At 36.4% G+C, this 15,981-nt stretch overlaps 1 protein-coding gene and 1 pseudogene across 2 annotated transcripts in view; one reads left to right on the forward strand and one right to left on the reverse strand.

The window, feature by feature from the left end:
* The window catches only part of LOC137083475 (neural cell adhesion molecule 1-like), a 29,562-nt pseudogene extending 21,269 nt beyond the window's left edge, over nucleotides 1-8,293 (forward strand).
* cd22 (cd22 molecule) overlaps nucleotides 1-15,709 on the reverse strand; it is a 47,375-nt gene extending 31,666 nt beyond the window's left edge. Inside the window, exons 1-8 of one of the 2 annotated variants that reach the window (XM_067448006.1) lie at nucleotides 15,406-15,709; nucleotides 14,357-14,728; nucleotides 12,375-12,641; nucleotides 11,970-12,239; nucleotides 11,758-11,845; nucleotides 11,284-11,323; nucleotides 9,823-9,944; nucleotides 8,466-8,774 (exon numbers count right to left, since the gene is read on the reverse strand). In XM_067448006.1, coding sequence (XP_067304107.1) covers nucleotides 8,714-8,774; nucleotides 9,823-9,944; nucleotides 11,284-11,323; nucleotides 11,758-11,845; nucleotides 11,970-12,239; nucleotides 12,375-12,641; nucleotides 14,357-14,728; nucleotides 15,406-15,445 — 1,260 coding nt within the window. In that variant the 5' untranslated portion in view covers nucleotides 15,446-15,709 and the 3' untranslated portion in view covers nucleotides 8,466-8,713. Of the gene's footprint in view, nucleotides 1-8,465; nucleotides 8,775-9,822; nucleotides 9,945-11,283; nucleotides 11,324-11,757; nucleotides 11,846-11,969; nucleotides 12,240-12,374; nucleotides 12,642-14,356; nucleotides 14,729-15,405 lie in introns of those variants that run through there. The other variant, XM_067448007.1, reaches the window with a different exon arrangement.
* Between the last annotated feature and the right edge of the window lie 272 nt (nucleotides 15,710-15,981).

Here is a 15,981-nt window from a genome sequence, read left to right on the forward strand (position 1 = left end):
TCCATTTATGTACATAATAAAGAGTATAAACTATATAAACTCGCATGTTGGTTACATATTAGTCGACATTTGAACATTTATTGCATTTTTTTATTTATTTATTTATAATTAGATACATTAGATTAGGCTACTGGAGTAAATTGAATCCCGTTGCTTACGTTACATTTATGTGTAATCTGGCTTTCTTTATCCATCCGAGTATCCTTTGTTTCACGGGAAAAGAAGGACGCATTTGCAGGCATTATTTTGAAGGAGCCTTCGAAGGACCTTTGAATTGGGACAGCCTTTGTCGCGCCGCGATCCACTATATCTTCCACTGTAAAGTCTCGTTGCGTCCTTTGAAGGCCGCGTCGGCCGCACACTTTGAAGGACACAGCCTTCAAAGGACGCAGCCCTTGAATTAGGACACAGCTATTGTGTTTGAGAGTTAAGTGAATTGTACATTCTAATGCTTTACAATCTTATTCAAATGCACATTTTTATGTAGCCAAAAAAATGTTAATTCATAGTGTTTGGAAGTTTGCGGAGAAGCTCGCAGAGGACTCTGTTATGGGGCTTGAGTGCACTGATACCTACTTCTTACCTGTGTTGGATTGTGCCAGTGCCTAATCTAGGATTTAGGATTGTATATCTTCATTGCCTGCTGGGACTGAGACTTCAACAACACTCAGATAAGAGACTTGCATTGCAGACTGTATATCCTTTTCCTTATACGGCATTTTTAATAGTTTGGTACTGTTTTTTGTTTGTGTATCACTAGTATTTTGGGTTTGGAATTGATTTACTGTTTATTTGTTTACTTATAGTGTTGAGCTTTGATATTCACAATGCTGTCTTGGATTTCTGTCCATAATTGTTACTATGTTATCTCATTCAGTGGTTAAATACCCAGAGGAAAATTTTACTGCTCAAATCTTGCTTTTCTATAGCTCAGGAGACAAATTTGAGATTCTCAGCCTTATTTTAATCTCAATTTTGTCTAAAATGTTTCTCATATATTTCTCCTAAAATTCACTAGGAGCAATAGGTGAGACAGAATAATCAGAGGGAGTCATACCTGAGACTAAAAGGAGATGCCTTGCTAATCTCAATTCTGTGTTTTTAATGACTCCTTTATTTCTCCTTTGAAAAAGAAAATGAGCAATACTGGAGCTACTATGGAGCAATATCCGAGTCTCTCGCTCACTCTCCCTCTCATGCACACAAACACACACACACACACACACACACACACACATGAATTACTAATTCAATCATACGACCTTTTCTTCCTACCAGACTAGATTCACCATTCTAAACAACATAGCTCATCCACTGCAGAACATCTTGATGGACCAAAGAAACAACGGCCGGGAATGCTACTCTCTCTTCACTGCAGGACAGACAGAAGATCTATCCACAACCATCAGGCTTTAAAAATCTATAGCAAATGGCAGATTAGCTGATGTAATAAAGAAATTTGAATCTGAATCTTTTTTATTTAAATCAAAATAGCATTAACAAATTTAAAGACATTTTAAAGAAAGCAAAAACGGTTTAAACATGGTCATTACAAAATATGAACTAAAGTGCTTTTTTTTTGTAAAATTATATTTTTAAAACAGTTACAATGTTATGAGCAGTGGCAGGCCAGGTTTACAACAATTCACAACAATAAACTGAGTCTCTGACGCCAACATACATCATTTGGAGAAAAAAAAGGACTTTTTGTGAACATTGTCATTTTAACAAATGTCTCTGTGTGCCCCATCCGATATTTACAGTGTTGTGGCCCTGATGCGGCATTTGTTTATGAAGGCTTTTTTGACCTTACTTTTTTCAACCGGTGTCCAACCATCCAGTGTACTACAGCGCATGACGTAAGCTGCAAGAATAAAAGAAAAGAAAGCACAAATTACAGATTGCATCGAGTAACCGCAGTTACCATGTGATGCCATCTCAACTGTTCTAGTTCAATCTATTGTCATACAAAAAGGTCACTTTGGGGCTAACATGAGAAGATGCATACATCTGAATATACAACATTAATTTGATTAGTTTTTGGCAGTTAAACTTTGATACATCTGAAATGTTGAAATTGTAATTTCTTTGCTCTCAAGTTACCAATAAATTACTCTTTTTTATTTTACAATGCGTTTTGTGTGGTTAATAAAATTATTTTACTGAATTACATGCAGTGAAATATTTCAAATCATTTATAGAAAATAATATAAAAGAAGAGGGTCTTTGCAGCCTAAAATAAAAGATTTACAATTAATTTATTCATACAGTAATACATTATATTTAAAAAAAAAAAAAAAAACATGTGGATGTCATATATATGAAACAACCAAGTGATCCAAGTCTGAGAATTCAATAAGCACTTGTGGAAATCTCTTCCTTTGCTCTATCTGCGTTAAGCATGAGATGCATGAATTGAAGCTGGGATGAGAGTATATTGAGTTCATGGAGAGAACTCTCTGATTTCTCTGTCTGAGATCACAAAGAGACACAGAAGTTGAGAAACTCTGAGCATTATATTAGAGCTTGTTGAGATCTCTTCTGAAACTTAAAAGGAGACTAAATTGAGATTTAGTGCATCTTATTGCTCCAGAGAAAAGCCTGAGACACAGGAGAAATAAACCTTTGTCTCAGTTTGGTGTCATAAGGATCTCAAAGTTGCCTAGGAGAAATAAATGAAACATTTTGGAGATCTCTTCAGATTTTCTTTTCCTCTGGGTAGATACAATTTATTTTCACTCCCTCGTTGAGAATCATACAGTTAGTTTTGAAGGGGGAATTCTGAAATCCATTGCCGCTTCAATATACCTGTATATTTTTATATCCTAATTAACTTCATAATCAAAACCTTAATCAATATTTACCTTCCTATATTATTATAATGATTCTTTCCAGTTATGATTTTGCTTTTAGTTTCTTGTTTTCTAAAGTGTATATTTGGTCTCTGAGGAGTGACTGAGGGTCTGGCCTAGAGATGTGTGATGTGTCACTAAACACTGGCAACAAGGTCATATGTTTGGATTTTGGAGGTATCACACACCCCTAACATGTCAGGAGTGCAGTAACAGGGTTTGCTCACTTAGCCTGGCTTCCAGAGATGAAATATGGATTTGTCTTTCATGTAATTTATTATATTTTATTCCTTTTATATTTCCTTTTACTGAAACATTAAAGACTTAAGATGAATATTGCCTGTACTATTGTCTGTACCTCTCACTGCGAGAAAGCACATGCTATCAGCATGTTTTGGAGAAATGTTTTGTTTATAGTTAGTTAAGATGTTCTCAACCTTGGAGGAAACCAGTTTTTTCTGGAGTTTGTGTGTGCGTGTGCGCCAAATCTGTGCAGGCCTAATGTTGGACATGGACATTTCTGCAGAAAACGCCAGACTTGAAGGTGCTTTTCGGTGGTCTATGAGGTCACTGTGATGCAATTCTGGTTATGGGGCGACGACTTGTCTACCTAGTTTAGTGATATGTGCTCCTATCTGGAATTTGCTTACATTGCATTTTATCTGAGCCAATCAGAATGACTTGGATAAGACCTTGAAAACAGTTTAACTGTTGGGACAATTGTATGTACGATAGGGCGAGGCAACGAGACGGTGAGAGAGGGAGTGGGGCCTACAAACTCCTTGTGAGAAGCTGGCTTCTGCTTTTGAAACTGCAAACTATTCTAAGTAAATTTTTCTTTTAATTAATTGCAATCCTAACTCTGTCTTCATTTCTTCACTACTGGTCCTGGGTCATGAACTGTTAACCCCTAACAGTTTGAACACGAACTATTGGCAAAAGTGAATTCCTGTTTTTTTAGGCTTTCTTATTGTATAAAAAACTAAGGCGAGCCAGTTACAAGCATGAAGGGGTTTGTTTGTTTCGATTGTTGATTTATTTATTTTTGAAGTCTAATAAAAAGCCCATTAACCTCTGCACCCTTGAGTCCTTCATCTCTTGCATCACCTGACAATAAGTAACATTATAAATATTTATATTTTTAATGTCATTTGTTTTATACATAGTATAGATTTTAAGACTCTACGACATTTGACAGTGGTATGTCACATATATAATTTAAACATATATAATATGTGGACTAAAGATATATGTTAATATATGGAATTTCTGATGCTGTGCATGTATGTGTATTTATGTTTTTACTCTATATGAGCATAATAGAATATTTCATATATGAGACCTATATGTCAAAATATGTATTATACATACGTAAACATATATAATATATAGGATACATTTAATGTCAATATATGGAATTGTTCCAATTTCTAATATGTTTCATATATGTTTTTACTTTATATATCATATAGCGCATATATTGATATTGTACACATATATTACATTTCCGTATGGGGTGAAATGAATTGATTCCTCTTTCTCTTGCAGTCAGTCAGCTGATGTTAGGGAAAGGTGGTGTGGTGGGCATTGTGATGACTTCCTCTTCTTGTTGCTGATGCTATCAGTAGATGCTTTCTGTTGCTACACCAACCACTGCGGCCTGCTGAATTTCCTCGCTCGTAAACTATTTGGACACAAAATGACAGAGTCTAAAGGGATGGATGAAGAGGCGAATAATTCAAATGGGTAAGATTACCTTCATCCTTCATGTGACTATGTTGCAGAGACGGACATTACGATTGTTATTTTCTAGTTTTCCTAGAGCCACTGTTAGTACATAACGTTAGGTCATGGTGATTGCATATAGATCTCCGGGGGGGGAGTGCCCTCTGGTGGTAATCACAGACACTCACACTGGTGTAATTGGTTAAATTATATATAGCCTCATTCTCTTTTTAACATTATATTCATAAAATAAATACATATTTTTTATTATTTTAATTAACTTAATAATATTATAACATTTAAAATATTTTAAAAGCATGTGTCTGTTTGTGTATGTGTGTATCTATATATACAGTATTGTTCAAAATAATAGCAGTACAATGTGACTAACCGGAATAATCAAGGTTTTTCGTATATTTTTTTATTGCTACGTGGCAAACAAGTTACCAGTAGGTTCAGTAGATTCTCAGAAAACAAATGAGACCCAGCATTCATGATATGCACGCTCTTAAGGCTGTGCAATTGGGCAATTAGTTGAATTAGTTGAAAGGGGTGTGTTCAAAAAAATAGCAGTGTGGCATTCAATCATTGAGGTCATCAATTTTGTGAAGAAACAGGTGTGAATCAGGTGGCCCCTATTTAAGGATGAAGCCAACACTTGTTGAACATGCATTTGAAAGCTGAGGAAAATGGGTCGTTCAAGACATTGTTCAGAAGAACAGCGACTTTGATTAAAAAGTTGATTAGAGAGGGGAAAACCTATAAAGAGGTGCAAAAAATGATAGGCTGTTCAGCTAAAATGATCTCCAATGCCTTAAAATGGAGAGCAAAACCAGAGAGACGTGGAAGAAAACGGAAGACAACCATCAAAATGGATAGAAGAATAACCAGAATGGCAAAGGCTCAGCCAATGATCACCTCCAGGATGATCAAAGACAGTCTGGAGTTAGCTGTAAGTACTGTGACAGTTAGAAGACGTCTGTGTGAAGCTAATCTATTTTCAAGAATCCCCCGCAAAGTCCCTCTGTTAAAAAAAAGGCATGTGCAGAAGAGGTTACAATTTGCCAAAGAACACATCAACTGGCCTAAAGAGAAATGGAGGAACATTTTGTGGACTGATGAGAGTAAAATTGTTCTTTTTGGGTCCAAGGGCCACAGGCAGTTTGTGAGACGACCCCCAAACTCTGAATTCAAGCCACAGTACACAGTGAAGACAGTGAAGCATGGAGGTGCAAGCATCATGATATGGGCATGTTTCTCCTACTATGGTGTTGGGCCTATTTATCGCATACCAGGGATCATGGATCAGTTTGCATATGTTAAAATACTTGAAGAGGTCATGTTGCCCTATGCTGAAGAGGACATGCCCTTGAAACGGTTGTTTCAACAAGACAATGACCCAAAACACACTAGTAAACGGGCAAAGTCTTGGTTCCAAACCAACAAAATTAATGTTATGGAGTGGCCAGCCCAATCTCCAGACCTTAATCCAATTGAGAACTTGTGGGGTGATATCAAAAATGCTGTTTCTGAAGCAAAACCAAGAAATGTGAATGAATTGTGGAATGTTGTTAAAGAATCATGGAGTGGAATAACAGCTGAGAGGTGCCACAAGTTGGTTGACTCCATGCCACACAGATGTCAAGCAGTTTTAAAAAACTGTGGTCATACAACTAAATATTAGTTTAGTGATTCACAGGATTGCTAAATCCCAGAAAAAAAAAAATGTTTGTACAAAATAGTTTTGAGTTTGTACAGTCAAAGGTAGACACTGCTATTTTTTTGAACACACCCCTTTCAACTAATTGCCCAATTGCACAGCCTTAAGAGCGTGCATATCATGAATGCTGGGTCTTGTTTGTTTTCTGACAATCTACTGAACCTACTGGTAACTTGTTTGCCACGTAGAAATAAAAAATATACTAAAAACCTTGATTATTCTGGTTAGTCACATTGTACTGCTATTATTTTGAACAAGACTGTATATATATAAACTTAATCATTTAAAGCACTTAACAGTAAGGTTCTATAAATTATATATTTTTTATTTAAAAATATTTTAATATATATGTATAAAACCTTATGAACCTTATTGTAAAGTGTTATACAATTATAAAAAATGTTCAAGTATTTTGACACGAGTCAATGAATCTTCCAGTGTTTTTAAACAGTGTTTTTCTAAAAGTCCAATTTTCAGTGGGATTTCGGTGTGATTTCACCGCTCTAAGATTCATGTGTCCTTTGATACAGAGACATGAAGCTGAGTGGTCTAACGCTTCCACGAGGCAGCATCCCAAAGCTTCAGGCACCCAATGGGGCGGTGAATGGCGTTCATTCAGAAGTCACGTGTGACAAAGCGCCTCTTACCAAATTCGAGTAGGTCCCAACCTCAATGGGCTGAATGCAGCTGGGCATCAAAGCTGTTATTCACAAAAAATGGCATGTGGGTTTGTGTTATGCAACCAGACTTAAAGGAATAGTTCACCTAAAAATGACCATTTTGTCATTATTTACCCATCCTCAAGTATTTGTGTGTGAATTACTTTAGCAGATGTTAGTGTAAAAGTTTATGTCTTCATTTAGTTGCATGGAAGACATAAGCTCTTACTAATGTACTAATGTGCACGGTGATGGTCACAAATGTGTGTTTTTGTAGTTTACACGGATGCAAAAACTTGGCCCCAAAATTCAGTTTTCTTGCAATTTAATGAGAAAAAGACATACAAACTTTTATGTTTTTAGTTGAAAATAGTGTTTTGTAAATGATGAAAAAAAACATCAAAATACCATTAATTAATAAATAATAATTTTTTGGAGAACTATTCCTTTAAGTCACGACAACTTACTCCTACTGCCATTTTTTATGTTTTATAATTTTTGCTATAATCAATTCCATAGAAAACATGAATTCAGCTGCCTCATAAACCCAGCAGCTTTTTGTATTCTTCTGTATCATTGTCACTGTAGAAATAATGACATTTCCTCTTTTTTGTAGGAAGCAGCCAGAATCTGATGATCCAACAGGAGAGGCGTAGAGGAACAGATTATACAGGACAATTTAAATTCACAGTGTGAAAATCTCATACAAATCTCGGGACATCCGATTGTGAGCTTAAGGATCAAGGTTTTTTGTTGTTAAATTATTATATGTAATCTATTTGTAGCCCATGAAGGTTCAAACACTGGCTCTGTGTGTTTGCTTGAGCATCTTGATGGGCAAGACGGGCTCAACCAATAGCGTGAGATTTGGGGCGGGACTATCTGTTTGTCTGACCAGTGACAGATGGGGGAGTGTTTGAAAAAACCTGAAAATTTCTAGCACAGAAATGACCTTTAGGTAATGCAGTCTGGAACAAATATAAAAACCTCATGAAGACGACTGTTATTCGCAGGAACACGTTCGAGTCCTGCGTGATTTAGTTTATCTTGTTATTAAATTGTGATTGTATGTAAATGTAGGATGTTGAAGAGCATTATGAGTGTGATCTAGCACTGTAGATACTGTACATGACAAATGCTGCTTGAGCTGAATTCGGATTCAGCAGTGAGTCGATAAATGCAGAGTAGAATAGGAGGTTGACATTTTAAAGTATAAAATTAATGTCATAATGGGAGCATGTTATTTCTCCAGCGCAGCACTAGTGTTAATTTATTGCGCATTAAACATATGCTTGTTGCTTGTATAAAACCTTGATTAAAGGAGTTTGAAGGGTTTGGCATTAGGATCAGTAAATTATGACATTATTTTATTTTAATGTAAATGATAACTTTAGTAAAGATAAAAAAAGACCAAATTTTCATATAGATATAACTTTGCATTTTATCTGTTTTAACAGTGTTATCTTTTCAAAATCACATCGTTACATGAAAAAAACTAGTTGACGTTAAATGTTAATGTAAATACAGATGCATGCATAAAGATGTACATATTGATTTATTAATATTTTTTTGCCTTCACTGTACATTGTATATATTATCTCTTTAAATATTTTATACTTGTTCTAATGTTTGAGCATATGGTAATTTTGTACTCAATGTATATGAATTCACAATTATAGAGTTCATTTTTTTGAATAAAAAGAAAGAAATATCTACACCACCCGCTTACTAAAGCTCATTATTCACAGTGCTGAGATTCATTCACTTTTAAGAAGGCTGTAGATCACGGCGTCACCCTCTTGACTGTTGGAACACAGTCTGTAAAACAAACAATAAAACATGTTGGTAACATTTTAGTTTTTAGAGTATTACTAGGATATTGGCTATTTATTAGTACTTATAAAGTACATATTAATGCCTTATTCTGCATGACCATATTCTACATCCCTTAATAACCCAATCCGACACCTAATTTTAAAAACTACCTTACTAACTATTAAGCAGTTATTATGAGTTTATTGAGGCAAAAGCCTTAGTTAAAGGGTTAGTTCACACAAAAATGATTTTTTTTTCATTGATTACTCACCCTCATGTCGTTGGACACCCGTAAGACCTTTGTTCATGTTCAGAACACAAATGAAGATATTTTTGTTGAAAGCTGATGGCTGAGAAAGGCTTCAGAAAGGCCTCCATTGGCATTCAGTACATTCCCACTGACACACTCATAAGACCCATAAAAGGCACTAAAGACGTTGTTACAAAGTCCATCTCACTACAGTGGCTGTACAATAATTAAAAAATGCGACGAAAATAGTTGTTGCGCACACAAAATATGAGAATATGACGCAGATCCACCGTTCAGATACATGACCCAGAAGAGGAGGAGCGCCGCTATCGCATGAGTTCACGTCCGAGACCTACACGGGAAGACACTAACTTGGTGGATAAAGTCATTATTTAGATTTTGTTTTTGCACAATAACTATTTTTCTCACATTGTACCATTATTATACAGCCACTGTAGTGAGATGGACTTTGTATCGATGTGTTTAGTGCGTTTATGGGTCTTGTGAGTGGGAATGTACTGAATGCCAATGGAGGCCTATCTTTAGCCTGTCTCAGCCATCAGCTTTTTGTGTTCCGAAGATGAACGAAGGTCTTGGGTGTCCAACGACATGAGGGTGAGTAATTAATGAAATAATTTTCATTTTTGGGTGAACTAACCCTTTAATAGTGAGAACTGGAACCTAAAGCAAAACTTTATATATATTAGAGTTATATCAACAGCCAATTCAAGGGATTGATATATTCATTTCACAGATTTCCGCATCACAAACAATCATTATCAGGCTGATTTTATTCATTACCTTTCTGAGGTTGACCAAGGAAGCTTTACAGCTGCGTATATTGGGCTGGTATGGTTTTCTTCAGACTCTGGTGATTTTCTCAGGTTCTCATAGATCGCCTCTGTAACAGTGACTGCAGGTGTCTGATCAAATATAAAACAGTAGATATTTATTAATTTTCATAGTCCACTTTAGACATTCTACTAACTATACAGGTCAACTAACTCTCATTTGAGTATTAGTAGTTTATTTGGATGCTCCCCCAACAGACATTCTACTGACAACTTACTGACAAGTAACTTTCCCAATGCATGTCAGCTAACTCGTTAATTTTTGCAGCTACATGTCAAATAACTCTTATTAGAGTATTAATAGACTGTTATCGACAGTCACTGTGGCTAGTGGTTTTTCCAAAGTCAGTAGCCAATCAGTATTATCAATGGCTACAATTTTGACATCAATATCTGTCAGGATTCTGTCACTTCGGTCAAGTTTATTCTTGGTTTTGTGACAGAGGCCTGACACTCCTGTATTTGTCTTTGTGTGAACACGCAGTTTGTGCTCATCTTTTGTTTTGTGTTGAGCACATGGCTTGTAATTTGTCTTTGCTGGCCATGTGCTTGTGTTTGTCATGTTTGGTGCGAGCACATGGCTTGTCATGTGTTTACTTGTGCCATGTGCTCTCCTGTCCATTTTCTAACTCTGCCCATCTTTGCTATCAGATTATTGGTACATTTGTCGCACCTATATTTCCTTGTTACCTTCTTTTGTTTGCTTCCATATTTATTCTCCTTGTGTTTGCAGTCCTGTGCTGGATCATTGTCATTTGTTACCTAGCGTATGTGCTTCGTCTTTCCCTGCTCCTTGATTCAAGTTCAAGTCTTGTTTTTTCCCCTTGGGGTTGTTTCTGTTTTTGTTTAATCCTCTTTATCCTCTTTTCCTTTCATCCTCTAAACCTGACAGATACCAAACTGCCATATAGATTTTTTTAAATATTATTTCATAATTTGGCAGAAGGTATATATGGCTGCTGTCACTTTAAGACCTGATGCTTGGATCCATTTTTCACATGCTTTTGTTTCTCAACTGTTTACGTTCACTTAAAATATAACTGACTGCGTTTATGTGAATACTCGCCAAAACCGGCATTTTGACATTATTTTGTGTGTATTTGACTGTTTAAGCGCAATATAAAGCGAAAAAGAACATAATTTAGCACAAATCGCACACCAAAATTCTATTCCTGCAAAAACAAGAATATTCATTCACCGCAAATTAAACAAGTGAGTGAGGGAAGGTTTGTGTGTCAAACAGGCAGTTTACTAATCCTTTATTTACTGCTAGTTGACACGCATTTGCAAAGTTACTTGTAGTTAGTAGAATGTCTAAACTGGACCACTGAACTAAAGTGCAACCATATTCACAAGTACAGAAGCTTCTTACTGGTTTACAATCAGATGAATTGTTAATGTTATTTAGTACCTGTTCAGTGGAGTGCTTCTTCGGTGTAATCCGTTTCCTCCTGTAAAGATTCAAATAAGGTGGAATTCAGCTTTACATGATGTGTTTGTAATCATACCTCAAAATATCTATATACATACCCTAAAATTAAGATCCAATTAAAGTTAATTATACTATTATGTTTATAACTCAAGATGATCAGAATACCACACACAAGTCACAAGATTAAGAAACAATAAATGCTGTAAATTGGTTATAGCATTAGCTGGTATAGTGCAAGATGTTGCTTAAGATGATTGCATGCTTGACTTCCACACTGATTAATATAATCAGAGCAGTACAAGGCTGACTAGAGTAAATGATGACGGGAAGTGATGATCAAGGCAGGGCTTATGTAATATAGCCTATGTTGTGTAACTTCCATAAAGTACAAACAATTGCAATCGTATTTAACACATAACTGCATGTTCTCTGAGTATTTGTTCATACACTCACCTTACGAGACCAAACAGGACTAACAGCACAGCTATTACAAAGAAAAGCACAGCGGTTGTAGTCAGCAAGAAATGTCGACTACTAGGCACTATAAAAACAAACAAAGAAGACAGTCAATTTGTATAATCGGTCACCAAAGTCAAAGATTTTAACATTATTTTTATTTAAAATTAAAATGGTAAAAAAGGGTTTGACATCCCTCACATGATTACCTTCGACTTTCAGCACCATGATGGTAGAGTTTTGAGAACCCATGTCATTTTTGGCCGTGCAGAAGTACTGGCCATCATCTTTCTGACTGGCAGCTATGATGGAGAATTCACTATCAAATGCTATAGAAGAGATGTTTGCATCTCTGATCCTAAACCAAGTGTAGTTTTTCACTGCAGGATTGGCTTTGCTGTGACAGATCAGCGTCAGTGAGTTTCCTTGTTCTATCTTTCCAGATGTCAAAATGGTTATTTCAACATTCTTCGGACTATCTGTGGGTAAAAGCAACAGGATCTATATTTGTAAGAGTACTGTGGTGCAGTTGAAATGAGACGTTGCCTAAAATAGTGACTGTGGGTTAGTGAAATCATCTGAAATGATCTAGAATAAGGGGAATGTAAACGTACATCTCACATCAAGCAGTATTTCATCTGCCGAAGTTGTGCTGCTGTTCTTCAGACCGCAGGAGTAGTTGCCAAAATCATTGTGAGACACCGAAGAGATTTGGAGCTCATTCCCAGTGGCTTGTGGAAGCAGACGTTGGTTCTTAAACCAGGCAAACACCCCTTGTTTTGGAGTACAGTTTTCTGTGCTGCACCTCAATGTCACAGAGTCTCCTTCATGGATGGATCCATTCACCTTTTGTGTTTTCACTGTTACTCTGAAAGGCAGAACTGTTACAAGTGGTGTAGATTAATTAAATATATAACCAGAAACATGTTTAAAAACACTTAAAAAGTATTTAATGATCACCAGTGCTAAACCAGCATCAGACTCCATCCTGGTCTATGGTGGTGGACCAGCAGAATAAAGTTCATTAAATTAACTTAAAGGGGTCCTTGATTATTATTTCACTTTTTTAAAACTTTAGTTAGTGTGTAATGTCGCTGTTTGAGCATTAAAACATCTGCAAAGTTACAACGCTCAAAGTTCAATGCAAAGGGAGACTTTTTAAGGACTACAAAAAACGGCTGGTAGGGACTACAACAAGCTTTTTCCCAGGTTAGTGACATCACAAACGCTAAAATTTACATAAACCATGCCCCCGGGAAAATGCAACAAAGGGGGTGAGGCCATGTTGAGAGAAGGAAAAGTTGTTGTAGTAGAGCACATTTAGGAGTCTGCTCAAGCTGTCATCTTTTTACATTTATGGCAATACAGTATACGTAACACAAATGCAATAACATGTCATAAAAACAAGATGACAACATAAGTTATAACCATAATTAAGCCAAACTATACATGTTCTATCTTCATGCAGCATATATCCTATGATTTATAGATTATCACAGAATATGGTAATTAATGACTTGAAGATAGTTAACTCCACATCAGCTACATAAATTCATCAATTACCATTCGGAAACGTACTGTTGCATTCTACGTTGTCACTTCTTCATGAGTCTCTCCATTATTGTTTGACTCAAGGTTTAAACTAGCCTAGAAATCTAGACGCACCCTAGCGGCAAATTTAATTTGCCCGCAAGTGTGGTCTAGCAACTCTCAATTCCTATCGGAGCTGTATTCCTCAGAATCTGGACGGCCCAATCACATCGTGTATAGAGTCGGCGGGCGGGGCCATAATGACGACGGCCAAGTTGCGTTTGCGTGCTTCTAGTAACGCAGAAACTGGCGAACGGCGGCGGTCTTTCGAATCAGCTTTGCCCGCGCCTCCGGAAGACTTGGAGTTAAGCTTTCCTCTGAGAAAAGAACAAAGAGCGGCATTGAAGTCATTCTTAAAAAGGGAAGATGTGTTCGGAGTTTAGCCGACCGGATACGGCGAATGTTTAATCAGTCAGCGAGCTCCCCTTCACCGTCGTTGCTCCGGTTGGTGTAGCGCTATCCTATCGCGTGCAGAGGGAGTTTGAAAGACAACCGTTTATCCCGCCCCTCGGATTGAGCCATGTCTATGGTGAGTTTCCAGACCAAACATCTTGATGTGGGTCTGGCTTGTCAGGCTAGGTTTAAACATGAAAGGCTGAACAATTTCTGAAATTTTCAGCGCCTGCATGGGGTAATCAGAGCTTCTAAGCCCCGCCCTCTTCCTTAAAGGGGGTTAGAGCAGCAGTTCATTTGCATTTAAATGGCCTGTGCACACAAAAACTGTGCGTTTTTGCTCACCCTCAAAAAGTGACAATTTTAACATGCTATAAAGGGTATTTTAAACTAAAACTTTACATGCACACTCTGGGGACATCAGGTACTTATTTTGCAGCCAAAAATGGGCATAATAGGACCCTTTTTCTGATTGAAGCTGGTTAACCAAGGAAATCTGGCTGGTCAAGCTAGTTAAGAAGCCTAGTGGGGACACCAGCATCCAAAACAAATCATATGCTGGTGAGTTTTTTGATGTGTCATTAAAAAACTTTTTTAAAATGTATTTCATTACCTGCTACACTGAGGTATATGCCACCTGATCCAGTATATTTTCCATTTAAAAAATTTGTTTCAAGGCGAAAAAAGTATTTTCCAATATCACTTTTGGAGACATTGTGTAATTGCAAGGAACAGTTGTTGTCTTGTTTTGCATATACTGTTCTGTTTCTGTACCGTTGGTCAATCTCTGCCACTTTTGAGTTATAGACAAATATTCCCTCCTGTGATCCGTCTTGTTTCTGGTATTCTCTTGGTTTGAACCATTTTGTAATTTTAAGTGTTTGGTAAGATGGATATTGAAATGAGCAGGTGAAATCCACAGATGATCTTTCGAAAACACATATGGAACTAGGTTTGTATGAAACTGACCATGAAGCCAAAAGAGCTGAAACACAAAAAAAATATTTGTTAAGGCAGTAAATCACCATCATTAATAGACTATACATTATCAGATCTGACCAAAAAGTACTAGCGAAATGTTAAGTCCTCAAGCAAGAGGCCTTAGCAGTCAGCATGCTTCCAAGGGAGCCACAAAATGGCTTAAAATAATTTTTATTTTTTATTATTATTATTATTATTATTATAATAATTATTTTTAAAGCTAAAGCTAAAACCACTAAATTGTTCTTATTTTAAACTGTCTTTTAAAACAAAACCCAGTGTCCTGCATGCTTGGGAAACCTAGGCTATATGATGGTATTTTAAAGGAATTATTAAAGAAATTGAAAAGCAATGGAAATTCTGATAATTAATGTGGCCTTGTGTCAAGCTCTAAATATATATATTATGTAGAAACAGGTAATCATCAATGACTGGAAACATCACATAAATTATTTGGTCATATATGGTGTTAACCATGAAATTAATGATTTCAATTTTAATTATTCATAATTATTTTATTTCATATACCCCCACCTCCATTTATGTAAATAAAAATGTTTGAAAACAGCAGCTTTGACATTACAGCAGAAATATCTTAGCAAATGTTGTCTATAGTCAAAAAGGTTGAGAATAGACATGATTTAGTCAGTACATTATCAACAAAATAAAACAAAAACTCACCTGATAGAGGCAGCTGCAGTAATATGCTGATGAAAAACATGTGTTGGCCCTTCAGAGGTTTTGTCTAAGAAATCACTTGCTTCTGTAGCATAAGATTTCCTTCACGACAGACAGGCCTAATATACCTAAGCCTGGATCAATAAACGGATATCCTTGTCCTGAAAACGTCCTTAAATCAGTGATTGTAATTGAATTCAATTATTTTATCCTTCAAATCATGGAGCTTAGCATGTTCATGTTTCTTAAGTGAAGCTAAATGATAATACTGATGATTTTGCACTTAAACAGGAACTCAAACAGGAAATGGCAGCTGATGATGCACGAATTTATTGATGGAAGTCAGTGAAAGTTATCCTCACATGTTGCCCACCATATTGCAGTTTTCTTCTCTTTGTAGCTGCATGTGCACTAACTGAGAATAGCATGGAATCAGAAAACATATCACAATATGCATGTAATTATAAGATACCACTTGAAGGTGTATAAGTTCTCCAGTCTGGTGAACGTTTGTGATAGCAGCACATCTTGACTCATCTGTACATTTGGGCATGGGCTCAAAGGTTGTGGTGCTAGTCT

Source organism: Pseudorasbora parva, chromosome 7, assembly GCF_024679245.1.
Source record: "Pseudorasbora parva isolate DD20220531a chromosome 7, ASM2467924v1, whole genome shotgun sequence".
NCBI classification, from domain to species: domain Eukaryota; kingdom Metazoa; phylum Chordata; class Actinopteri; order Cypriniformes; family Gobionidae; genus Pseudorasbora; species Pseudorasbora parva.